Source organism: Bos javanicus, chromosome 5 (genome assembly GCF_032452875.1).
Source record: "Bos javanicus breed banteng chromosome 5, ARS-OSU_banteng_1.0, whole genome shotgun sequence".
NCBI lineage: Eukaryota > Metazoa > Chordata > Mammalia > Artiodactyla > Bovidae > Bos > Bos javanicus.
In genome coordinates, this window is record NC_083872.1 from 72,329,103 (window position 1) to 72,356,135 (window position 27,033).

A 27,033-nucleotide genomic window follows, 5' to 3' on the forward strand; every position below is an offset into this window, starting at 1 on the left:
CTCTCTTGTACACTGAGTATTATGGGGGCTGAATGAGACAATCCTTTCCTTCCTCCCAGCTGAAAGCCAAGACGGTATTGGCTTATTTAAGCATGAAAACATCAGTGTGCCCCATTCATAAGCTTGTTTTACCCTAGGAAACTGATACGAAGGAATTGACATCTGCAGCAATTGCTTCTGCCCAAGCGGCTGCAGCTCCCCACACAGGAGCTGGGGCTGGCAATGAGCTGTTGCTCTCAACATAAGTTCTGGGAATTCACGCCGTTGGCTCTACAGACTTCAGTCTCCACTGGGTTGGCAGTCTCTGTGTTGAACTTGGGCATCAGCCAACATCTGAGCTCTAGCCTTAAGTGAGATTGGCTTCAGAGTTTCAGGCACCTGTCTTGGGGGAAAACAGGATTTTTCTCTTATTGGTATAGAGTGTCAGATTCCGGCTTTAATAAATTCAGTGTATGTGAAGCAATACCATCCCCCAATTTATACCTACTGTGTCTAAGTAATTAGCACCTTCTTTTGTTCTCAGAGGTGACCCACTTCAGATAACAAATTATGTAGACACAACCATACTCACAGAAATGCGAGTGAAAGCAAGGAATTACAGCTACCAGCATATGAAAGTTTGAAAGAGACTGTGTGTGTGTGTGTGTACACAGGGGAAAGGAAAAGGTGGTGTGCCAGTGGATGTTTAACAACTGGCTCTCAGGGTGTTGGTGCCCTGATTTGTGGTGTTTCCTGATTTCCATGGTGTAAATACTATGATCACAGGTGATTCCATGCTACAAATGTGATGTTACTGAACACAGGAGTAAGAAAGAGATGTGCGCAGTAAGTTCTCGTGAGCTGGTATGAGCTGGCTCCCACGCAGTAATGGAAAATGGGGATTTAACATGAACTTTGAATACTTCTGTGATGGTTCACTTTTTACAATATTCATGTATAACTTTCATAATAACAAATCCTGCATATATGTAGTGTATGTACATGATATATACACATATACATACACACACTCAGACATAAATATACACATGAACTTACATATTGGGTTGGCTGAAAAAATTTGGGTTTTTCTATAAGATCGTACCAAAAACCTGAACAATTTTTTTGGTCAACCCAACATATCTGTGTGAGAGTTAGTCTTAACAGTCTTCCTAAAGTTTTTAGTAAATTTGAGCGAATGCACTTGAGTGTGTAACACCCTGAGGGGCTCTCATAAATCCGGCTGTCGCAGGGTTTCATAATTTCATAATTCTCATAAGCTGCCATGATTTGCCTTGCTAGCGCACATCTGGTACCTAAAATCCCTGGCTTCTATGTTGTGATGGAAGCTAAACGGACAGTGGGAAACCGCTCTGAGGTCGCGAGTGTGAAATGAGATCTAACCTCAGGTAGGGAGAAAAAGAAGTTCAAGTTCAAATGACGAGCGAACACACCGGGAGGACAGAAGTGTAAAGTTGCTGTTTATCAACTTTGTTTTCTACACTGAAGTGTTTCCAGCAGGTCCTTGAGAGAGTGGGAGGGGAGTGAGGAAGAAGCAGTCTGTACTTGCATTTACTGATGCAGCGTCTGCTGGTCACACTGCAACTCGATACAAACAGCCCGGCAGAGAGTGGGGCCCTGACTCTTGTTCTCATCAATGTAAACACAACATTAATATTGAAGATTCAAGAAAATGGGTAAAAAGTCCAGTGTCCCTTCAGTCTGTGTGATGGTGAAGGTGCTGGCCTACCCTTGGATGGGTCCCCAAGGGAGCCTGAGGTCATGACCTTGGCCCAGCCGCAGCAGAGCAGACATGAACACAGAGGAGCCCCACACATTCTTCCCAAAGTTCTCCCAACGGGCTCATGAATCTTCAGGACTGAAAAAGTTCTAAAGGCCTGAGAGGTTCAGACCTTTCACGTGCACAGAAACCATCCGTTTAAAGCCCTGTCCCCATGACTCAGTCACTGCCCAAAGAAAACGTGACCAGCTGCACAACAGCTGGTCTTTGCACTTCCACAGTCCTCTGTAACCCCTGGATTCTGAACAGTTGGAAATTTAAGGTCATGGGGCCTTGAGGACCATCCTGAAGAAGGCTACCCATGTTTAAATACTGGTTGAAGACTCTTGTCTTCTTGGTTGAGCCACTGCTGATCAAGGGATGTTAGCTGAGGCAGCTGGTTTTCCTTCGGAGCCTTAAAGGATCAGGTTTTCTATTTGGGATTCCCAGACTCAAAACAAACAAACAAAATCCCCCGGAACAAAACAAGAGTGACCTTGAGGGTAGGAGCCAATCAATCCTCCCTCCAGGACCTGTCAAGTACAACGTCAAGTACAATAGTTTGATCATTGGCGTGCCCTCCTTTTGGATACATGGTTAAACTGTAGGGTGAAGAAGAAAGTTTTCTCTGATAAAGAGACATTTTTGCTTTTATTTCCTGGGATGGATAACCCCCAGAACCCTGCCTTCCCTTAAAAAAAAAAAAGAAAAAAAAAAAAAAAAACATCCCAAAGACCTGGCTGTGTGGCTTTGTGGAAGGATAACCCCTTTGCTCCCTCTCACCCTCCGTGTCCCATTCTTGGAGAGACTGCATAGACAGGTGATTCCCCTGCTTTGGGAATGATGGATCATTGGCCAGAGTGGGGTTGGCCGGATCCTTGCCCCAGACCTCCATAATGAGGGCAGCTTAGTTGGGCCAAAGAGACAAAAACAAACCAAAACAGTGATGCTCAATTTGAGTTTGAAGGCTGGGCCCCAAACAGCAAGTGGCTCTCCCCGCTCTGTAGAACGTCCGTCGCTTGTGGTGGGCTTCCTGGTGCTAGCTGTTGTTCTCGGCCGTGAGATATTTGAGGGCAGCAAAGCCGTAGCGGCGGGACATGTCCTGCTGAAACTCTTCCTTCAGGGTTTTGAGACAGATGCGGTATTGCTTGTTGGACCGGAACTTGGTGATGTCGAAGCTGGGGGCATGAGGCATATGGATCATGTATGCATTGGGCAGCACGATGAATTCATACTCCTGGAAGCAGACAAGAGCAGTCTGAGACCTGCAGAGTCCCCCAGTGATGTATAATGAGCGCCCAAGCAAACAAAGGAATGAAGTCGTGTATGACACCTGTACCAGGGCAGCACCATGGACAGCACCACCACGTGGATGAGGGCAGTTAGTTCAAGGTTGTCTCCATGGCCATGGGTACATTACCTGGCTTCTCTGAGCCTTAGTTTTCTCATCTATAAAGTGAAAGTAATTCTACTACCTTGAGACTACTACCACAGTCACACCTATAGTATACAGTCTATAACTGAACTACGAAGGCAGAATTGAGGAGCTCAAAAAGAAACTTACCAGCCCCACAAATCCCCCTAAATTTACTATCTGGTCCTTTGGAGAAAAGCTTTGCAGACCTCTGGTTTAATCTATTAGAATTCTGTAGTTTCTTTTGAGGCAGGTGCTCAATAAGTATTAGCTGAATGAATGAAAGGGTTTCATGATTAAACACATGTAACTAAATCACTCCTTTAGTTACAGGATAGAATAGCTGTACCTTATCTGCATGTTTTGTGTCATTTATGTGGAATTCCTAGAATGCTTTGTGTCAGACAGGCTGAGTGATGAATGGTCATCATTTACTCATCTTCATCACTTGGTTGAATGAGGATGAGGGGGTGAAATGGTTTGTTCTAGGACACTCAGATGTGCTGGGGACTTGGCTGGGAACCCAACTCTCACCCAAGGGAGGAGAAAGAAAAATGGATTAGGAATCAACAGAGCTGAGAACAAGTACTGTCACATTCTTACTCTAGGACCGTGAACACATACTGTTCCTTCTTGAGTCCCTGCCTTCTTATCTCCAAGGCCCTTTCAGCTCTGAGGTCCAGGCCTCCCCCACCCCCACTGCACCCCCCCCCCACCCCCACAGTACTGGGGCCATAACATTCTACTGTTCTCACCTGGGCATCTAATTCCATGATGTGAGCCACCTTGTTCCAGCCAAAGCCCACAAACCTCCGGTCGTACTCAGGGCAGTCCCGTCTCACAACAACATATGGCTCGAAATCAGCCTCCCACTCAACCCGGTAAGGCGTGGTGGCAGTCCGCCACTTGGCAAAGTTTGTGGGTGCGTGGCCTTTCGTCCAGACATGGTACCTGGGACACAAGCAGAAAAGCCATTGGTGGAGGGGAGGGAAGCAGAGGTTTCCAAATGCTGGTCTGGAGGATGAAGAGGTATATGCTGATATAGTCTTTGTTGTGGGTTGAATTTTTGTCCCCATTCCTCCCCTACCCCTCCACCCTGGCCCCGGCAAAAGCTATGTTCAAGTCTTGACCCCTAGTATCCATGAATGCAACCTATTTGGAGAGAAGATCTTTGCAGATGTAATCAAGTTAAGAGGAGGTCACAGTGGCTTGTTGTGGTCTCTAATCCAAAGTCCTTATAAAATGAGGAAATTTTGGACACAGAGATATGCAGGAGGAGCTCTACGTGAAGACGTGGGCAGAGACGAAGTGAGACACCTCCAAGCCAAGGAATGCCAAGGATTGCTGGCAAACACCAGAAGCTAAAAGAGGCAAGAGAGAAATCTGCCCTTGAGCCTTTGGAGGAAGCAAGCAACTATCACCAGCACCTGGATCTTGGACTTGTGGTTGCAGAGTGGTGAGGATGACTTTCCGTCATTTTAAGCCACCCGGCTTGTAGTACTTTGCTCTACCAACACAAGTGAAAGTTGCTCCATCATGTCCGACTCTCTGTGACCCCATGGACTACACAGTCTATGGAATTATCCAGGCCAGAATACTGGAGTGGGCAGCTGTTCCCTTCTCCAGGGATCTTCTCAACCCAGGGACTGAACCCAGGTCTCCTACACTGCAGGCAGATTCTTTACCAACTGAGCCACCAGGGAAGCCCAAGAATACTGGAGTGGGTAGCCTATCCATTCTCCAGTGGATCTTCCCGACCCAGGAATCGAATCAGGGTCTCCTGCATTGCAGGCAGATTCTTTACCAGTTGAGCTACCAGGGAAGCCCTATAGCAACAGAGACAGCCTCTTACATTTTTTTTTTTAGCATTAGAGTGGTTGAGCAGCTTGACCAAGACCAAGTAATTAACGTTGAAATTTACTTTTCCTGAATTCCTAGTTGTTGTTTTTGTTTTTTCCTACCCTTGTGCTCATGTGCTCAGTCGTGTCTGACTCTTTGAGATCCCATGGACTGTAGTCCGCCCAGCTCCCCATCCTTGGGATTTTCCAGGCAGGAATGGTGGAGTGGGTTGCTATTTCCTTCTCCAGCAAATCTTCCTGACGCAAGGATCAAACCTGTGTCTCCGGCGTCTCCTGCATTGCACACAGGTTCTTTACTGCTCTGCCACTGGGGAAGCCCCTTGGGTTGGCCAAAAAGTGTGTTCAGGGCTTTCCATGACATCTTAAGGAAAACCCTGAATGAACTTTCTGACCAATCCAGTACATCCTTCACTAATGAAGAGGCTATCACTATGAAAAGGTACATGACTTGCTGGATTGCTGTCTGTCATTTATGTGGAACAGCAGGTTAGTCTGTAACAGGAAGTGGAAGGCAGAAGTCTGGGATGACTTTTGGTGACCCTGCCCTAGTATAATGTCCTTCCTCTTGAGGCAGGACCTATGAGCATGATATCACCCCTACAGTTATGTTACATTATATGGCAAAAAGGATTTTTGTAGATGCAGTTCTAATCAGTTGACTTGAGACTACTGGGGTAAGCCTGACCTAATCATATGAACCTTTAGATCTGGGTTTGGAAGAAAGCAAAAAGCCATGTGTGAGCTGCCTGTGGGGGTCATGTGGCAAAAAGCCTGTGGGTAAATGGTGACTTCAGTCCTCCAATCACAAGGAAAGGAATCCTGTCAGCAACCAATGTGCCTGGAGGAGAACCACACACTCTAGGGACAACTGCAGCCTTGCCCACACTGATTTCAGCCAAATGAGAACCATAAGCAGAGAATCCAGTCATTGCATGCTTGGACCTCTGACCCTCAGAAAATGACTGTGAGATAATAAATTTGTATTGTTTTGGGCTTCTAAATGTGTGGTAATTTGTTATACAGCAACAGAAATGAATATAATTATGGGTGGCACTAGTGGTAAAGAACCCATCTGCCAATGCAGGAGACATAAGAGATGCAGGTGCAGTCCCTAGGTCGGGAAGATCCCCTGGGGGAGGAAATGGCACCACACTCCAGTATTCTTGCCTAGAGAATCCCATGGACAGAGGAGCCTGGAAGCCTATGGTCCATAAGGTCACAAAGAATTGGACATGGCTTAGCAACTGAACAACAATAATGATGATAATAAGCTCTAGTAAGCACTTAACTCTAAACTGGTTATATTGTACTACCCTTAATTTTAAGTTTTCATAATATACCCAATATCAAGTACAAATAGCAATAGGTAGATCAGGGATTCATACCTAGGCAGCCTGGTTCAAGGGATAGGACCTTTAATCAGGTTAAGGTTTAAGTTAACTATGCTGATTACCTCTTTTTATATGTCACTGTCACCACACTCTCTGACCTGTATCTAGAACAAGTAGTCAATGGGGCCTATACACTAAGTTGAATGAATGAAAGAAATCTAAAAACCTGAGAGGCACCTAAGACAGAAGCCAGTTAGTGGGGCAGGAATATGTCTCTGGATGCTAAAAGAGATGGGGGCTGAGAGCCAGTGAAGCAGCAGATGGGGTTCAAGAAAAAGAAAATTCTAGAAAGAAAAGCTTCAGAAAATGCCCCAAGAAACCTACTGTCACACCAGTAGACAGTGGTCTCCAGAACTTGCTTTTTGAGAAAATCAACATTAGCCTTCAAAAAAAAAAAAAAACAACAAACCAGTGGTGAGAGACATTTCCTGGGTCCACCTTGTGGGATGCTGCTTAGAAGAAACTCGGGGCACTCTGTGTTGAGCAGAGGTTCTCCAGTTGGCATGTGTATCAGAATCCCCTGGAGGACTACTTAACAGTCAGATTGCTGGATTCCACCCCCAGAGTTTCTGATCCAGTAGGGCCAGGGTGGGGCTTGAGACTTGGTCCTTCTAACAAGTTCCCAGCGGGTGCTGATGCTACTGGTCCAGGGACCATGCTCAGAACCGCTGCCCTGGAGGATGGGTAGACCTGAGCATGATTTATTAGTTCAGGTGTGGTTGGGAGTAGACTTCAGCTGCTAGGAGGTTTAAGAGCTCATCATTTGGAGGGAAGGTGACAAAGCAGTTTCTTGGAAGGAAGGTTTGTAATTCAGCACTTGGCATGATGGCTTGCAAGCTCTTGGCCAGAGCAGCAATCTCGGACACAGCAGGTCAACCCTCAGCTCTCCCAGCTCTCAGGCCCTTGGACTTGGCCTTGAAATGAGTTCTTAAATAACCTGGGGATTTGGAAGGAAGGGTGCTTTGGAGACTTGCCAGGTGATCAGCCTTTGGGAAGATCACCTGGAGTAGGAAATAGCAACCTACTTCTGTACTCTTGCCTGAAAAATCCCATGGACAGAGGAACCTGGAGGACCACAGTCCATGGGGGTCTCTGAGTCAGGCACCACTGAGTGACTGAGTGCACACACAGCCAGTAGGCTATGGAGTCCAAAGTCCCCACTTTTGCCTGCATTTTCAGATGCTGGTAAGTAAATTCAGGACTTGACCAGTGGTCTCATGGTATTTTGGTTAAGAGCCTAGGCTCTGTGGTTTTTAGACCTAGGCTGAATCCAGGCTCTGTCATGTACTGGCTGTGTGGCTTGGCTAGTTATGTAGCCTCTCAGAGCCTCAAGTTTCTTTATCTGTAAAATGGGGACAGCATATCTGCCTCATGGATTTGTTGTGAGGATTAAATGAGCTGATCCCAGTGCCCAGCTCATGCTTTGTTGTTCAGTTGCTAAGTTGTGTCTGACTCTTTGTAACCCCCATAGACTGAAGCACACCAGGCTTCCCCGTCCTTCACTCCACTCCTCAATTCCTTTATCTGTATGAGAGGTGAAAAGGGAGCACCTCTGAATTTTTGCATGAATAACCTATCTCATAAAGTTATCTTCACAAAATAATGTTTGAGAGAACCTTCTAGAAACTTCTAGTAACTTAACAGTGGTATAAAAACCTAAGTTATTATTAGGATCTTTTCAGCAAAATTCAGATTGCATAGAAATGTATGTTTTGTGGGGGCTTCCCAGGTAATGCCAGTGGTAAAGAACCCACCTGCCAATGTGGGAGACATAAGAGGCGTGGGTTCGATCCCTGGGTTGGGAAGATCCCCTGGAGGAAAGCATGGCAAACTACTCCAGTATTTTTTTTTTCCCACTCCAGTATTTTTTCCTGGAGAAGTCCCATGGACAGAGGAGCCTGGCAGGCTACAGTCCATATAGTTGCAAAGAGTCGGACATGACTGAAGTGACTGAGCACGCACGTCGTTTTTTTTTTTTTTTTTTTAGTTCAAAGGAAGTGTTCATACTGTTTAAAAGGGAGGCCTTTCTTTAAAATGGGAGCAGAAGGCGAGCACGGCTCTCTCTTACAATCAGGAGACCGAGCAGGATTCCTACTCACCCAGGGGTGCTCCTCTTAATGCTGCAGTCTGTCCCTGGGGACAGAAGCCATCTGCATCTGTGCCATCGTGCAGACTCCCTGGCCCTTTGGACAGGGGGATGGGTAGCTCCTCTGCTATGTTTCTGCAGGACTGAGGGGTCTGGGAAGTCAGGGAAATGAGGGATTTGTTTGAAATTGTCACTCGGGCAACAGGACAGACAGCTGCCACACTGCTGTATCCAATCTTGGAGTCACCTGGATGCCTTTAGCTGTTGAAGCTACTGCTGCCCATCCTAGGCCTGAGGACCTCAGAGAACAGACCGCTCACAAGAAAAGAAAATGAGAGATGGACACCATGGCCCTAATGTGACGAAACCCACTGATCAAACGAGTGAATGGACGAGCAAACCAAAAGGAGAAGTCAGAGTCAGCAGACAGGGGCAGAACATCAACTGATTAAAGTCGGAAAGAAAGAAGCTGACCATCCTACCCAGCCTTCCCTCCTTTCCATCTGGGTACACAGGGCGAACTCTCTCTCTAACATTGCTAAGTTGTGTCCGACTCTTTCATGACCCTATGGACTGTAGCCTGCCAGGCTCCTCTCTCCATGGGATTTCCCAGGCAAGAATACTGGTGTGGGTTACCATTTCCTCCTCCAGGGCATCTTCCCAGCCAGGGATTGAACCCAGGTCTCAGGCATTGGCAGGTGATTCTTTACCACTGAGCCACCAGGGAAGCCCTACAGGTCAGTCACACAAAAAGCACACGCACGTGGGAAGACAAAGAAGTGTTCCAAGCACACAGTTTGGGCCAGCAGTGCTTCTGTGGCCTTAAGATGGTCTAATGCCAATGCCAACCGTCTGGGCCAGCAGCTCTCCTGGCTTCTGGTTTCCCAGGAGCGAGAAGGACTTTGGGCTCCCCCTCTCCCAGCGCGTGGCAGTGAGGGCCACTCACCTGAATGTGAAGAGGGTCCCCATGTCTAGCATCGAGAGCAGCTCTGCCTTCGACTTGGGGAAGGAGAGCCGGTAGCGCAGTGTCTCAAACGCGGGGACGATCATGGCCTTCTTGGTGTTGGCGAGGTCCAGCTGGATGACAGACTTCCTGGAGAGAGGGTAGGCAGAGACACAGGGCCCCTGTAATGCCAGGTAGAGGCTGCCCCATGTGAGGGCGTGGAGGTGGCTGGCACAAGGAGGGGTCAGAGAGAAAGCCAGGGGAAGCCTCTCAGTTTAAACACAAGGGAATCCAAGACCTGAGGGAGGCCTGGAAGCTTGTCCAGCAGCACTCAGGAGCCTGGCTGTCTCTGGGCCAGAAGGCAGAGTCTTTCTGGAGAGGAAGTGGAGGGGTTGTACATTCACAGTGTGTGCCCCTGTCAGAGCCAAGTGCAAAAGCCAAGAGACCAGGATTCAAAGATGTGCAGACCAGCCTGCTTGCTGGGTCCCCTGGGCTGGCCGCACGCCTGATGCATCACTGGCCACAAGGAGAGCTGGACATAACGCTGATGAGATGATTGTCAACCTGGGCATCTGTGGTCCCACCTCTGGGACTCTTTACTCCTTGGACTCCTTCCGATGCTAAACCTTCAAACTCGCCTGACACACCCCACAGAGTCAGCACCCAACATGCCAGAGCTCTGGACCCCGCCATCCTCTCTCTCACTCTTGCCTTCTGCATCTCCGAGACCCAGCTCCTGTCTTCTGGATTTGTCTGCCTGGGGCCAGCTCTGAGGCCATCATTTGAAAGAGAGAAAGGTCACGGCGCATGAGGCTGGTAATGAACCACAGATGGGACTTAAAAGCCTGGCTCTTCACTTTGGGTGTCTTGCTATATTTTACAAGTAATTCGGTTTCTCATGACCTCAGGTTCCTCCTCAAAATGGGGCAATAGTATCTCCCTGCTGAGCTGTTGTGGAAACTGGACAAGGTACCAGAAATACTAGTACTGCCAGGCGTACCGGGCACACGGCAAACAGTCCCCAACATACTGCAGTGCCGTCCTATTCCCAGGCACCTCTTTGGCCATGGCTGTGATACTTCCTGCTGGCTTCCTGCTCAGATTACTGACCCTGGGGTCTCAGGCCAGCCTGAGATGCTCGTTATCTCTGAGACAGAGAAAGAATTCTCCCTTGGAGTAACACGAGGTATTTCGCAAAACTGCTGTAAGGAGCAGTCATCCAGTGCAACACAACTGCTTCTTACTTAAAGTAACTTTACTCAATAGAACTCTGAGCTCTGTGTGCAGGCCAGGTTGGTCTGCAAGGAGCAGTAACTTGTGCAAGGAAGTAACTTGTGAGCCCGGGCCAGAGTGGGACACGAACAGAGAAGCAATCCAAAAAAGAAGAGCAGCAGGGTTTGATAGCCACAGATGAGGGGAATCTGGACCAGCTCGAGATAAGGAGGGGTTTCTCGGAACCATTCTTGGTGAAGGGGTCTCACCAGCTCCCAGTGCAAGAGGGTGGTTGAGATGGACTGGAAGTTGACAGAATTCTTCAAGTATCATTTGCAGTTCACTCTATAACTATGCTTCAGTTAAGTATATACCAAATGATATGACCCTCACATCACTATTTCAAGACAGATTTGTAAAGGATGACACCAAGATAGAATCTGGGTGAGCTACCCTTGGCCGGTTGGAGGATCAGAGGTCTGAGTCAGCCTGTTCTGGCCTGCATTCCTCTTCTTCCTCTAAGCAATGCCTTTATACAAACACCTAAGGTTCCCTGGCCTGTGGCCAGACATTCTCTTTCATATCAACCTTATGCTGGACACCGGCAGACCAGGGGCTTGTTACCTTTCCTCCAGGAAAGGCACGTTGTTGTTGTTGAATTGCTAAGTTGTGTCTGACTCTTTGTGACCCCATAGACTGCAGCACACCAGGCTCCTCTGTCCATGGGATTTCCCAAGCAAGAATACTGCAGTGGGTTGCCATTACTTTCTCCAGGGGATCTTCCCTACCGAGGAATCGAATGCTCATCTGCTTGGCAGATGGATTCTTTACCATTGAGCAACCTAGGAGACCCAGGAAAGGCATGCATATTATTTATTGACATGGGTGTTAGGGATGGGACATATGGGTCTAAAGAATATCCTTGGATCAAAATGCCAAAGCCCCTGGAGGGAGGGAAGACATCCCAGCATTGATGGGTGGTCATTATTCCTTCAACAGTCACCATGCATTTACTATGTGCCAGGCACTGTGCTTGGAAATACAGACCACCACCTCCAAAGTCTCTTCCTGCCTGATGCTGACATTCTCACCTAAAATGTTTCAGGATGCTAAAAGCCCAAGGGCAAGGATAGCTAAACTAGGACTCAAGCTTGCATTTGCAGCTAGTTATGTGAAGATATGATTGCTGTGGAAATGGAGTGGGAGGCTGGGAGGGCTGAACGACAAAGGGAATGGCAAAGTGTACACACGTACACAACAGTTACAGAGATCTATGAATGTGGGTATCTCTACATGAACCTCAAATGCTGTTACAATCAAGGTTATTGTAGAAAGCACTTCTTAAAAAATTTCTAAAAAAACATTTTACTTATCTGACTGTGTTGGGTCTTAGTGGAGGCATGCAGGATCTTTGATCTTTGTTGCCGCATGTGAGATCTAGTTCCCTGACCAGGGATCGAACCTGGACTCCCAGCACTGGGAGCATGGAGCTTTAGCCACTGGGCCACCAGGGAAGTCTCTAGAAGCCACTTCTTGGAATAGAAGCTAATTCCCCTTCTCATGGTGCCTGTACACAGGGGCAGCCCTGAGCTGTGCTGCCCTATGTGAAGCCCTCACCAGGTGTTCAGGGGCAGACACTAAGGCTGAGTAAATCAGTTTCTCACTCTTGGAAATCTGAACAGATGCAGAGGCTGGAGACCACAGAGCTCACTTGTGCTAACACCAGGCAGCACTCCTGAGGTTTCTGAATTTCTGCTGCACAGGGGCCCAGAGCTGCCACGGGTTACTTATGGTCTCAAGTACTAGTTTTCTGAATCCTACTTTGATTCCATAAGATAAACCACTCAGCAATTATGCTTCCCCTTTGATTTCTTTTCATTTTAATTAAGCATCCAGCATTGGTTTCTGTTGCTTGTGACCAAACAACCAATACACCGCAAGGTCCAGAGTAAGCATACCCAGTCAGCAGCATGCCGCCCAAAACTGATTTCTGAGAAACCTTATTTCCCTCTGCACAGAGAGCATGAGATTCTGGAGTGCCTTCTGTAAATTCCATTTAATCTCGCTGAGACACAAAATGCCACGGAGACAGATTTGTCACTAGATAGGTTCGTTTCAGCCTCAGTTCAAGGGGGCTTTGATATCGATGTCCTGAATGGTTCCTATTAAGAAGTTGTTTCAGCAACAAAGTGGTTTCAGGGCACCGACTCTGAGAACATCTGTTCCCTGAGCTGGTAACGGCAGGCTGGGCTTTCCTGCACTAGTGTGTCCAGCCAGCACCTCCCACCTTGGCTGGCCTGCTGACCACCTTGAGTGGCATGGTCTATGGCCACTTTTACCTGAAAGTGAGTCCAGGAGGGGACAGAATGTCTCCAGTGCAGGTTCATCCAGGAGCAGAGCGAGGACAGTGAAGTGGGAACGCTGGCCCAGGGGCTGAGAGACATGCAGCCTGGAGCCAGCTCTGACAGGCTCAACGGCTCTGCAGCCTGTCATTCCTCTGAGACTAGTTAATCTAGAGTAGTCACACTGAAGGTTTTTTAAAAACAATATTTTTACTTATTTGGCTTCACCGGGTCTTAGTTGTGGCACACACAGGTTCTCTGGTTTTCTTGTGGCATGTGGAATCTTTAGTTGCAGCATGTGGGATTTAGTTCCCTGACCAGGGATCAAACCTGGACCTCCTGCACTGGGAGCATGGAGTCCTAGTCACTGGACCACCGAGGGAAGGCCCTTAACTGAAGATTTTGGAAGGCAGTCTGGTATGGTAGTAACTAGGCAACTTGGTTTCTGGCCCTGACTCCATCACTCCTCTGGGCAAGTCACCTGGACCCTTCTGAGTCTCAGGGTTCACGCACGTGTAAAACATTCTGATGAGAAAAGGTACGCATTGCATGTAGAAACGCTTGGTGCAGTGCCTGGTATGTACTAGGCACTGACCACTTGATGGTGGCCGCTCCTGATGGTTTATGTGTCAGTTAGGCTGGGCTGTGGTGCTCATCTGGTTGATCAAATAACCTGCCAAATGTTGCTGTGAAGGTATCTCATGGATGTGATTAACATTTAGGATCAAGTAAAAACCCTTACCCTTGATAATGTGGATGGGCCTCGTCCAATCAGTTGAAGGCCTTAAGAGCAAAAATTGAGCTTTACTGGGAAAGAAGGAATTCTACCCCCAAACTGTATCACAGGAATCCTGCCTGTGTTTCCAGCCTGCTGGTCTGCTCTATGAATTTCAGACTTGCCACCATCACAGGTCCTTAAGGTCACTATCCAGCCATCTAATCATCCTGTGGTTCTGTTTCTCTGAAAAATCCTGACTGGCCCACTTGCCTTTGTCCACGACCCCTTCAAAAATATTCACAAGCCTACCAGAATATTTCGGGCATGCAGAACTCTTAAAAGGCAGCTTAGTTATCTACAGCAGTATTCAGAATCTTTGGTGTAACAGAGCGCCCAGTAAACACAGTGACTTGGAAGCAGCCAGCACCAGGTTCAGGTCTTGCTTGTCACCCTCCTGTGACCTTGGGGACCTTGTAGTAACAGCCTTCCCATCTGTAAAATGGACATGATCTTATCAATCGGAACTGCTATGAGGATGAAGTGAAACCATCGCTCTAGAGACACTCTAGAATAACTGAGTAACAAATGAGCTAGCGTTCTCTCTTCAGGTTCAGCTTCCCGGTGGGTCAGAGCAAGTGAAAGGGTGAGAACAGAGGGCTCAGTAAAGGCCACCAACTGCTTAAACCAGGGTCATTTTCTGGCTTGCCAGCCTGCCTGTCTATGGAAACAGTTGATTTGATTTCGGTCTCTAGCCAGCTCCCTGAGTCCTCTTTCACGTCACAAACAATTCAAGTGTTCCTGACAGAGTCCATTCATCCCATCCAGCCTAGCCCAGCTGACCTGCTAGGAGACTGTGAGCCAGCACTGTCTTCCAAGTCCCGTCTCCTCACCTGTGCGTCTTTTCCCCTCAGCCTCTCGTGTTAGCTTACTCAAGTATGCAAACTGTTCACAGACAGTTTTGCTCCCACTTGCTAAAGCTGGTGGGGATGAGGAGGGAATGTGAGAGTAGCAAGGTTTCCAGTTGAGGGAGTGGAGGTGGGTAGAAACTGTAGGCTTTCGTGGGGTTCAGCATTAAGTCAAATAATAGCACGAAAGGGTAGACTTTCTACTGTAGGTAGATGGGTTTCCTGGTGCTTAAAATGACCAAACTGCAAGACTGATCCTGGTAGTTGACTGAGTGTATACCCACTCCCCACCCCCCAACACACCCACAGCCCTTCTCTTTATAACTCCATCCTCCATCCTAGAGGCAGGCCTCTGTCATCAGGAAACAGCCCAGGTTTCTGACACGAGGAGATGATGGGAAAGTCTCAGAGAAATAAGAAACAGGGATACATTGTGGGTTCTGATGCAGTAAAGATGAGGGCTCTGAGGCTGGGGGCTTAGGTATGCATCCCAGCTGACTACTTAAACTCTTTGTCCTGTGGTTTCTGTCTGTAAGATGGGGATGGTGATCCCAACGTTGATCTCAGAGGGTGCTGGTGAGGACTGAGCTGGTGCACATCGAGTGCTCAGCCTGTGCCTGGCAGATGACAAGCTGTGGTGTGCATTGCTCATCAGCATGGGCACCTGTCCTCTTTTTATGCTGGCCTGTCCACAGCCTGGCACCCACCCTGGATCTTCCCATTTCGCTGGTTCATTTCCTGGCTCGTTGCACCCTGTACCAGGCGCTGCTGAAACACCTGGACCACACTGGTAAACAGAACAGGCAGACATCCCTACCCTCCTGGAGTTGACATTTTGTGGTCAGGGGACAGATGAGAAGAACAAAGAGTGAACAGCATGGTATGTTGGAAAGTGAGAACTGCTGAGAGAGAATGGCGCTGGGTGAGGGATGTTAGGAATGCCAGAGGTGGGGAATGGGTTGTGATTTTAAATAAGGTGGTCCAGGCAGGCCTCACAGAGAAGGGGATATTTAAACAAAAGGCTGAAGTAGGTGAGGGAGCACGCCGCATGGTGATCTGGGGTAAGAGCTTTCTGGGTTAAGGAAACAGCCAGTGCAAAGGCCCACCTGACAAAAGCACAGTAAGGAGCAGAGAGAGGACCCAGAAAGGGGACTGGAGAGGCTCCTGCAGGTTATACAGGGTTCACAGGTCACTGAAAAGTGTGGTGGGCAAACGAACCCCCTGCCCCCAAAGCCATCCACCTCCTAATCCCAGGAACCTGCAGATATGTGACCTTCCAGGGCAAAAGCGATGCTGCAAATGTGATTAAGGATGCTGAGATACGAAGGTTATCCTGGATTATTCAGGTGGGTTCATTGTAACAGTGAGGATCCTTGTAAGAGGGAGGTAAGAGAAGGAAATGGCAACCCACTCCAGTATTCTTGCCTGGAGAATCCCACAGACAGATGAGCCTGGCAGGCTACAGTCCCTGGGGTCACAAAGAGTCAGACACAACTGAGCGAATAATGCACACACACACACACACACACACACACGTGAGAGTCAGAAAAGGAGGCGGGATGACGGAAGCAGAGACTGAAGTGATGCGGACAAAGGTCTTGCCTCCAGGGAGCAGGAAAACAGCTTTTCCTCTAGGGCCCCCCAGAGACTGTTCAGCCCTGCAGACACCCTGACCCTTCTCAGAATCCTTACAGCAGCCACAGGAAACTCAAAGATCTTGGGTTTTACTCAGTGAGATAAGCCACTGGAGAACTCTGAGCTGAGGGGTGAGAGGATCAGTTTTCTGTATTAAAAAAATCACTCTGCTGCTGAGAGTTGACTGTAGTGTCTCCCAGGAGATCAATCACAAAGCCCTTGACATAATATAGGTGCTGCCACATAAGATGGCCAGATATTCTGATGTTTCAAGAGGAGCCAACTAAAGTGATCTTCAACACATGTGAAGGCTGGGGGTCTCTCAGGGGATGCCGATTTGAAGAGAGACTGAGCAGTGAGAAAAAGAGCATCATCTTCTATATCGGATGATGCAGATTCTATCTCAATATCACTAATTGTGTAATCACAGGCAATTTTCTTAACTCTGGGCTTTTGTTTCCTTATCTTGGTAAGAATAATTACTTCACAGGCTTGGTTATTAAGAAAGCTAAGATAATATATTCACTAATTAGTGAATATTTATGAAGCCAGGAAAAGATAGAGAGTCCAGAACTGAGCAAACTGATGATAATCTCTGTCGTGACAACCCAAAGAGCAGGGAGTGAGGGACACACAAATGTAGGGTCTCTGGTGTGGAGTCTCTCATCACTGAGCTGGGTTCTTTTTTTTTTTTTTTTCCTAAAGAGACAAAGTATCACTATATTAAAGATCAGCAATATGTGAACCATGAACTTCCTGATGTTCAAGCTGGTTTTAGAAAAGGCAGAGGAACCAGAGATCAAATTGCCAACATCCACTGGATCATGGAAAAAGCAAGAGAGTTCCAGAAAAACATCTATTTCTGCTTTATTGACTATGCCAAAGCCTTTGACTGTGTGGTTCACAATAAACTGGAAAATTCTGAAAGAGATGGGAATACCAGACCACCTAACCTGCCTCTTGAGAAATTCGTATGCAGGTCAGGAAGCAACAGTTAGAACTGGACATGGAACAACAGACTGGTTCCAAACAGGAAAAGGAGTATGTCAAGGCTGTATATTGTCACCCTGCTTATTTAACTTATATGCAGAGTACATCATGAGAAACGCTGGGCTGGAAGAAGCACAAGCTGGAATCAAGATTGCCAGGAGAAATATCAATAACCTCAGATATGCAGATGACACCACCCGTATGGCAGAAAGTGAAGAGGAACTAAAAAGCCTCTTGATGAAAGTGAAAGTGGAGAGTGAAAAAGTTGGCTTAAAGCTCAACATTCAGAAAACAAAGATCATGGCATCTTGTCCCATCACTTCATGGGAAACAGATGGGGAAACAGTGGAAACAATGACAGGCTTTATTTTTTTGGGATCCAAAATCACTGCAGATGGTGATTGCAGCCATGAAATTAAAAGATGCTTATTCCTTGGAAGGAAAGTTATGAGCAACCTAGATAGCATATTCAAAAGCAGAGACATTACTTTGCCAACAAAGGTTCGTCTAGTCAAGGCTATGGTTTTTCCTGTGGTCATGTATGGATGTGAGAGTTGGACTGTGAAGAAGGCTGAGCACCGAAGAATTGATGCTTTTGAACTGTGGTGTTGGAGAAGATTCTTGAGAGTCCCTTGGATTGCAAGGAGATCCAACCAGTCCATTCTGAAGATCAGCCCTGGGATTTCTTTGGAAGGAATGATGCTAAAGCTGAAACTCCAGTACTTTGGCCACCTCATACGAAGAGTTGACTCATTGGCAAAGACTCTGATGCTGGGAGGGATTGGAGGCAAGAGGAGAAGGGGACGACAGAGGATGAGATGGTTGGATGGCATCACTGACTTGGTGGACGTGAGTCTGAGTGAACTCTGGGAGTTGGTGATGGACAAGGAGGCCTGGCATGCTGCAATTCATGGGGTTGTAAAGAGTCGGACAGGACTGAGCGACTGAACTGAACTGAACTGAAGGGAGAGGGAGTGGGGAGTTACTGTTTGGTTACAGAGTTTCAGTTCTGAAGGTACAAATAGTTCTGGACATGGATAATGGTGATGGTTGCAAAACTATGAACGCACCAAACTCTACCCTTAAAAGATATACAGATGGGTTAGGATGATGCATTGTTAAAAATTGTAATTTTATTGGAGTATAGTCATTTTTTAATGTCAGTTTCAGGTGTATAGCAAAGTGATTCAATTATACATATGTTCATTATTTTTTCATTTTTTCTCAGAGTATCATGGAATATTGAGTTGGTTATCAATTATTAATAATACCTAGTAGTGTGTCTGTGTGTTCATTCCAAGCTCCTGATTTATCCCTCCCCACCACCTTTCCCCTTTGGTAATCACAGGTTTGTTTTCGATAATTTTAAGTCTATTTCTGTTCTGTAAGTAGTTCATTTGTATCTCTTTCTGAAAACATTAGACGCCACACATGACTGGTAATATTTGTCTCTGACTGACTTCACTTAGTACGATAATCTCTAGGTCCATCCACGTTGCTGCAGAAGGCATTGCTGCATTCCTTTTTAGAGCTGAGTATTCTTCCAATGTGTATATGCACCACATCTTAATCCAGTCACCTGCTATTGTGAATAGTGCTTCAGTGAACACTGGGGTGCACGTATCTTTTATGAGTTACTGTTTTCTCAAGATATATGTCCCAGAGTGGGATTCCTGGATCATATGGTCATTCTAATTTTAGATTTTAAAGGAGTCTCTATACTGTTCTCTATAGTGGTTGTAACAATTTACCTTCCCACCAACAGTGTAGGAGGGTTCCCTTTTCTCCATACCCTCTCCAGCATTTATTGTTCATAGACTTTCTGCTGATGGCCATTTTGGGTTTGAGGTGATACCTGATTGGCGTTTATAGATAATAAACTACATTTATTTCTCCAGTAATTAGTGAAGTTGAGTATCTTTTAATGTACCTGTTGGCCATCTGTATGTCTTCTTTAGCGAAATGTCTGTTTAGTTCTTCTCATTTTTCAATTGGCTTTTTTCTGACACAGAGCTGCATGAGCTGTTTGTGTATTTTGGAGATTAATCCTTTGTAGCTTACTTTGTTTGCAAATATTTTCTGCCATTCTGTGGGTTGTCTTTTGGTTTTGTTTATGGTTTCCTTTGCTGTGAAGAAGCTTTTAAGTTTAATTAGGTCCCATTTATTTTCATTTTCATTTTTGTTACTCTAGAAAGTGGATTAAAAAAGATACTGCTGCAATTTATGTCAAAGTGTGTTCTGCCTATGTTTCATAGTGTCTGACCTTACATTTAGGTCTTTGATTCATTTTGAGTTTATTTTTGTGTATGGTGTTAGAGAATGTTCTAATTTCATTCTTTTATAGGTGGCTGTCCAGTTTTCCCAGCATCACTTATTGAAGAGACTCTCTCTTCTTCATTGTGCATTATTGACCATAAGCGTGTGGATTTATTTCTGGGCTCACTATCCTTTTCTTGATCTGTATTTCTGTTTTTAGGTCACTACCATACTGTCTTGAATACCGTAGCTTCGTGGTATAGCCTGAATCTAGGAGTCTGATTCCTCTAGCTTCATTTGGCTATTTGGGGTCATTTGTGTTTCCATATAAATTTTAAGATTTTTTTTGTTCTAATTCTGTGAAAAATGCCATTGATTAAGCTGTGTTCTAAGAAGCAGGAGTCAGCCAGTCAGGAGGAGAAGGGGGTTCAAGGTATCTGCAAAGTTTGGAAATAAGGAGGCATAAAGGACCCAGGGGAACTGAATTTCTTATAATGTGCCTGATATATTGTAGGTGGTGAATACACAGTTATCAGAATTACCTGTATTTCTTCAATGTATTCAGTATCAATCCCCGTGCCGGGCACTTTATATCAACATTACTCCTTGAATCACTGCAACCTGTGACATATGTACTAGTGTTCCGAGTTTACTGAAGAGAACATTCAGTCTCAGAGAGGCTAAGTAATTTGCCTTAAAGCACAGCTAGTGGTCACCACCATCATTAACAAAGGATGAAGATGCTGAAATCAGTACTGTATGAATCAAGGCTACACCAGTGTAGAAATAACCTGGAAAGATCAACAATCACAGGGTCTGTATGGACCAGGTCTGTTAATGCGGTGACTTGGCAGCTAGAGCAATGAGCCTCGTGGGAGTTCATGGATCAAGGCAGCTGGTGGGAGAGGTTAGGAAAGGGATGGAGGGAGATGGCAGGAGGCTGGAGCCTGCATGCTGATGCTCCTTACATGGCATCCCCACGGGGGGATCCCACCTTGTAGCAGCTAACTGGGCAGAGGCCAGGATGCAGGCAGCATTTGGAGATACAGAGGCGTGCACAGACCTCCTGGCTTACTGAGCTTCCTACACTGGTGATTTTTCTTTTCTGTACCATCCACGAGTTTCTCTACTACAGTCTGCTTTTGACTCCTTGGATCAGGCCAAGGTCAGAAATGGCCCCTCACTGTCAAATCCAACAGATTTTGCCATTCTCATTTTTGCCTTTCCTTTGCACTTGGTGCTGAAGACCAATCCCTCTGCCCTTAGCTTGAGAACACCGTCTCCCACTCTCTCCCCCACTCTCGCTGCTTTGTGCATGAGCCCTCTTGATGCTCGTTGTCATCTGGACAGCTCTTGCTGCCCCTACTCCCTGGGTAGGGGTGAAAATCCTCACTCTCTGGTCATGAAAGCTTCTACTCCATTAACAGAAGTGGCTGTGGTGATTTCCTTGTGTTGGTGCAATGAATGGCTGAGGCTGATGCTGACAAGTGACAAACTGCTGGGAACCATGGGGCTGAAGGTACAGGGTCTGCTGTCAGGCTGCCAGGAAAGAACAAGACCTCAGCTCTCAGAGCTTGGATACCCACATTTGGATATCAAATGTCAGAGAGCCTGCTTTTTAATGAAACCTGAGTTGTAAGGAATCTAAGCGATGCTTATACAAGTTCCCAGGACTCACTCACAGGAAAGTTATATAGTAAAAGGAACAGGAGGAGGGAAAGAAATTTGTGCTGGAGTGTGCCTCCGCTTCCAAAACCAGAACAGCATCACTCTCTCAAGGCTTTGTGAGCAGCCAATTAGAGGAACTTGCTTCCCTGTACCTCCCCTGACCACCTCTATTGGTCTTGATGTGTCCTGCTTGATGGGGAGCTACATCTTCTATGGACTAGTTCATTCTGGACTTAAATTCATATTGCAGTATAGCTGATTTACAGTGTTGTTAGTTTCAGGTGTATGGCAGAGTGGTTCCATTACACAAATATCCGTTCTTTTTCAGATTCTTTTCCTATATAGATTTTCATAGAATACTGAGTTCCCTGTGCTATACAGTAGGTCCTTATGGATTTTCTTATTTTCCTGCCAGTGCAAAAGACTCTGGTTTGATCCCTGGGTTGGGAAGATCCCCTGGAGAAGGAAATGGCAACCCACTCCAGTATTCTTGCCTGGGAAATCCTAGGGACAGAGGAGCAATGTGGGCTATAGTCCATGGGGTCACAAAAAGAGCTGGACACAATTTAGAACTAAACAACAAGTGTGTGTATGTTAATCCTAAACTCCTAATGTATCCCTCCCTACCTTTGGTAATCATAAGTTTGTTTTTGAAGTCTCAGCCTATTTATATATTGTAAATAAGTTCATTTGTAGCATTTTTAGTTTTCAGATATGTTGCTGCAAATGGTAGTTCACTCCTTATAATGGCTGAGTAGAATTCTACTGTATATTTGTACCACATCTTTATCCATTCCTCTGTTGATGGACATTTAGGTTGCTTCCATGCCTTGGATATTGTAAATAGTGCCAACATGAACACTGGGGTACATGTACCTTCTCAAATTACGGTTTTCTCTGGATATACGCCCAGGACTGGGATTGAAGGATCATATGAGAATTCTATTTCTAGTTTTTCAAGGAACCCCCATACTGTTCTCCATAATGGTTGTACCAACTTACATTCCTACCAACAATGTAAGAGGGTTCCATTTTCTCTCCATCATTTCCAGCATTGTTTGTAGACTTTTGATGATGTCCATTTTGACTTGTGTGAGGTGATACCTCACTGTAGCTTTGATATGCATTTTTCTAATAAGTAGCAATATTGAGCATCACCCTGGACTTTTTTGCTCACCAGGGACGGTGGGTGGCGGCAGCGTTAGTCACACACAGGACTGCCTGCTCATGTACCCATCAGCTCTGCTACGCTTGAGGTCAGGGATGAGCCTTGCTCATGGTTATGTTTCTTGCTCCAGCACCATGCCAGGCACACAGCAGGCATTAAATAAATATGCAGGGGATGAAGGAATCAATCTGCGGTTATCTTACGTGACAGAATAGATAGTACTGTGAAGAAGGCCCTTGGACAGGACAGGGCCGGATGGCAATTGTAGTTCTGCCACATGGGGCTTTTGATCAAGTTTATCTTCTGCATTTAAAAAATGGTAATGTTTGTGATAAAAACAATCAGATTTGTCAAGCACCTAGCACAACTCCTGGTGCATGGAGGGTGCCTGTATATCCCTCAGTCTGCAGGGATTGCTTGCACCCTCATATCCTCCTGGGAGGCTCACGAGGAGTTGATGGGCACAGCTGGGGTGATCCCTACTTGAAGAGGAGGCTGAGACATGTGTCTGAAATGCCCCCGTACTTCTCTGATTTCTGCTTATTCCTGGAACTGTGTGGGTACAGTGCAAATGAACCAGTGAGCAAGCTGGCAGATGGTGAGAAGCAGCAGGGTTAACATGGCCACAGAAAAGCGTGTGTGTAGCTCTGAGAAGCCCCCCTGTCTCCAGCTGCCCCACACCCCTCACACCGCCTAGCTTCAAGAGGACCTGAAAGAAGCCTGGCCTCCACTAGAGCAACGAGAGATCATCTGAATAACACCTCTCAGGTAGAACTTAGCAGCCTACCTCTGGGCTGGGTGTGCTGCTCATCGGCATGATAACTATGGAGGCTGACCCGGGCACAGCCCGCCCCAGGCCTTGCTTCACACCCCTGCTCGGGCAGCCAGGTAATATGGTTTTCCTCAGATTCTATTCCAGTTGCCTAGGAAATAAATTCCCAGCAGACAGGCTTCCAGGAGGAATGTGGGGACAACAGCAAGGCCTTGCAAATGAGGGAGGCAAGACTGACTACAGGGAATGGAGCTGTAAGGCACATCAGGAACACAGAGACGGCAGAGCCCTCTGAAGGCTGGGATGGGGGGCAGCAAGACTGGGCGGTTTCTGAATTGGCGGTGTTAACATATCCAGGTGAAGTTATATCAGGGAGGGAGGGGCAGAAAAGAAAGAAAAGCTACTGTTGCTTGCACCCAGATCTCTGCCAGGGACTCTAGTCAGCGTCTCATGTCCGGCTCAACATCCTTATTCATTCCTACCTGTTAGCAATTATGGCTGAAGGAACAAGGGTGCTTTCTGTGTGCTGTCCTGGGTTAGCTGTGAGCCAGAGGTCAGTGGGGGGGCTGTCAAGAGCTTCAAAGTTTGGAGGGCAGCCTGCGCAGATTCAGGCCCTACATGGACACTCACCTGCTCTTACTCTCCAGCAACTTACATCTTTGTGCCACTGTTTTATCCTCTCTGAGCTGGAGCTAGTATTAGGACCTGAGCAGGGGAGTTCTCTACAGATTAAATGGGTCATCTTATGTAGAAGCAGAGACATTTCTTCAATGCATAGAAGGCACTTGATAACTACAAGCTGAGGGTGATCACGGCTGTCACGATGATGGCAGAGATGGGCCCATCAGGCATTTGGACCCACAAACAGGTTAAGCACAACAGTAAAGGAAAGCAAAAGCAAAACGAAAAAACAACTATGGAGAGAAAGCATTTGTAAACAATACAACCTACAAGAACTTAATTTCCAAAATATGCAAACAATCCAATCAAAAAGTGGACAGAAATACTCATCAGACATTTCTCCAAAGAAGACATACAGATGGCCAACAGGCCATGGAAAGATGCTCAATATTTCTAATTATTAGAGAAATGCAAATCAAAACTATAATGGGTATCACTTCACACCAGTCAGAATGGCCATCATCAAAGTCTACAGACCATAAATGCTGGAGAAGGTGTGGAGAAAAGGGAACTCTCCTACACTGTTGGTGGGAATGTAAGTGGATGCAGCCATTATGGAAAAAGGTATAGAGGCTCCTCAAAAATACTAAAAATAGACTTGCCACATGATCTGACAATCCTACTCCTGGGCATATATCCAGACAAAGCTCAAAAAGGGTACAGGCAACCCTATGTTAACTGCAGCCAAGACATGGAAACAACCTAAATGTCCACTGACAGATGAGTGGATGAAGAAGATGTGATATAGACAATGGAATATTAGCCATTAAAAATGAAATAATGCCGTTTACAGCAACACGGATGGACCTAGAGATTATCATATAAGTAAGCCAGCAAGAGAAAGACAAATACCATATGGTATCACTTACATCGGGCTTCCCTAGTGGCTCACACGGCAAGGAATCTGCCTGCAATGCAGGAGACCTGGGTTCGATCCGAGGGTTGGGAAGACTGCCCGGAGAATTCCATGGATTAGAGGAGTCTGGCAGGCTACAGTCCACGGGGTTGTAAAGTGTCAGACACGACTGAGCAGCTAACATTTTCATCACTTATATGTGGAATCTAAAATATGCCACAGATGAATTTATTGCAAGACAATCTCACAGACATAGAAAACAGAGTTGTGGTTGTCAAGGGGCTGGGGAGGGATGGAGTGGGAGTTTGGCATTAGCAGATGCAAATTATTATATTAATACATAGAATGGATAAACAACACGGCCCTACTGTAAGCACAGGGAGCTATATACAATATCCTACGATAAACCAAAACTGAAGAGGATACATACTGTATATATATGTATAGCTGAATCACTGCCATAGAACAGAAATTAACACAACATTGTAAATAAACTATATTTCAATTAAAAAAAAAAAAAAGCAGGTTAAGCACAGAATGCCTTTGGATTAACCCAGGCTAAGTGAGTTTTCTTCTTAGTAGTGCTGTGCCTGTGGGTGTGTGATATCCCCCAGGTGTCTTCATCTGTTAAATGAACTGTGATGAGGTTAAATGACAAAACACATGCAGACGTGCTTGCCACGGTGCTTGGCCTATACTACATGCTCAACAAATGTTCCCTGTTGCAGAAACAATGACAAACACAAGGAAACGCCACCTGGTCATGTCCCTCATCAAGTAGCCAGTTGGCCTCGTGTGGTACCACCTGTTCCTGGCCCCTTGTTCACCTGTCTACCCTCATTCAACCGGTGCTGACAGAGCAGCCATCACGGGCCAGGGGACTTGTGATGGGGGAGGATGGTGAGACACCACCCTGCAGAGGACACAATAAAAGTGGAATTTGTCACTCCTGTACAGCCAGGATATATAGTCTCGACCAATGGGGCAGGTCTGTTCCCTAGGGAGCAAGGCAACACTGGCAAAAAAAAGCACAGCAGAGAGGTTTAAAGCTACAAGCACTGAACAAAGATGAGGATTCTGCTGGGTGAGGGAAAGAGGTGAGAAACCTGCCCCAGTCTTATGGACGTGGGAAGTGCCAGCTGATGGAGCTGAGCTCCGGCTATTCTGCAACATTCCTCAAACATGCCAAGACATTCCATGCCTGTTTACCAACTAGTCCTTCATGCCTGAACTACTTTCAAGGCCTCCCTACCCACCCACACTGGGTCGTCATCTTGTGGGTCTCAGCTCCTGTATATGTATCTCTGTACCTGTGTTGCTAAGAGTAGTGGCAGTGCCCACAGCTGGAGCGCCCTCTAGAGCACAGCCCCTGTATGGATAGGAACCTGGCCTGTCCCATGCACTGTGACAGCCCGAGTGCCTAGAACAGGGCCTGGCCATGCAGATGCACCACCACACCTGTGCAGTGTAGAACATTTCAGCCATGTGCTTCCCAACTATTACTCCACTTAATCCTCCCAGAACCTTAAGTGTGAAGAAATCTTATGGTCCCCACTCATAGAAAGCTTGAGAGGTTAGGTACCTTTCGGAAGGTTCAGTGACTGTAGGGTAGAATGTGCTCAGTGTCGAAATGCAGGTCTGAGTGACTCCAGGGACAGCACAGCCACAGTGCTGCCTGCCGCCGAGCGTATAGCAGGTGCTCACTCAATAGTTTTAAGAGTGAATGGGTATGAGTACATAGTTTCTCATTTCTCAAAAAACGAGATCGTTACACTAAGTTGCCAGGCTGTACTGAAGGCAGCAGAGTTTGCAAGAGTGGGGGTTCTGGGTGGGGGCCTGGCAGAGACATTCAGTTCCGTGTGCTGACAATGGGCCAAAACACAGACAATTAACTCCTGTTGAACGCCTACTAGAGCCCCCACAAAGCTATTATTAGCCCCTTTACTAACTGAGGAAACGGGATTGGGGAGATGAAACAAGCAGCCCCAAGGCACATCCTTGATGAGCACAGCAGAACCTGGGTTCCAAGGCAGGTCTGCGTGACTTCCACCATGCCTGCGGAATTTCACTTGACATTTCTGAAATCAGGAGTGAAAGCCACACATCTCCTGCTCGATTTTTAGAAGAAACAGGTGGAGGGGGTGGGAGAGAGATTTCAGTGAAACTCTGCAGCTATGTCTATGCATAGAGCCCATTTCATTATTTCCCAATTGATCTGTTTGTTTTTGCTGTAATGTTAGCTGGTTACTAAGCAACTGCTGGAGAGCTAGGATGCTGACCTTTTTTTGGTAATCAAATAACGCCCCTCCCCCCAAAAAAGGTGATATGGGTAAGTATTTGGGGGTCTGATCAAAAGACTGCCAATCAGACTGCTCTGG

At 46.5% G+C, this 27,033-nt stretch overlaps 1 protein-coding gene across 2 annotated transcripts in view; it reads right to left on the reverse strand.

Moving 5' to 3' along the window:
* Positions 1-1,439: 1,439 nt before the first annotated feature.
* Positions 1,440-27,033, reverse strand: part of LARGE1 (LARGE xylosyl- and glucuronyltransferase 1) — a 613,949-nt gene continuing 588,355 nt past the window's right edge. For both annotated transcript variants that reach the window (XM_061417244.1, XM_061417245.1), the window contains exons 13-15: positions 9,456-9,602; positions 3,929-4,124; positions 1,440-2,996 (exon numbers count right to left, since the gene is read on the reverse strand). In XM_061417244.1, coding sequence (XP_061273228.1) covers positions 2,799-2,996; positions 3,929-4,124; positions 9,456-9,602 — 541 coding nt within the window. In that variant the 3' untranslated portion in view covers positions 1,440-2,798. The remainder of the gene's footprint in view (positions 2,997-3,928; positions 4,125-9,455; positions 9,603-27,033) is intronic.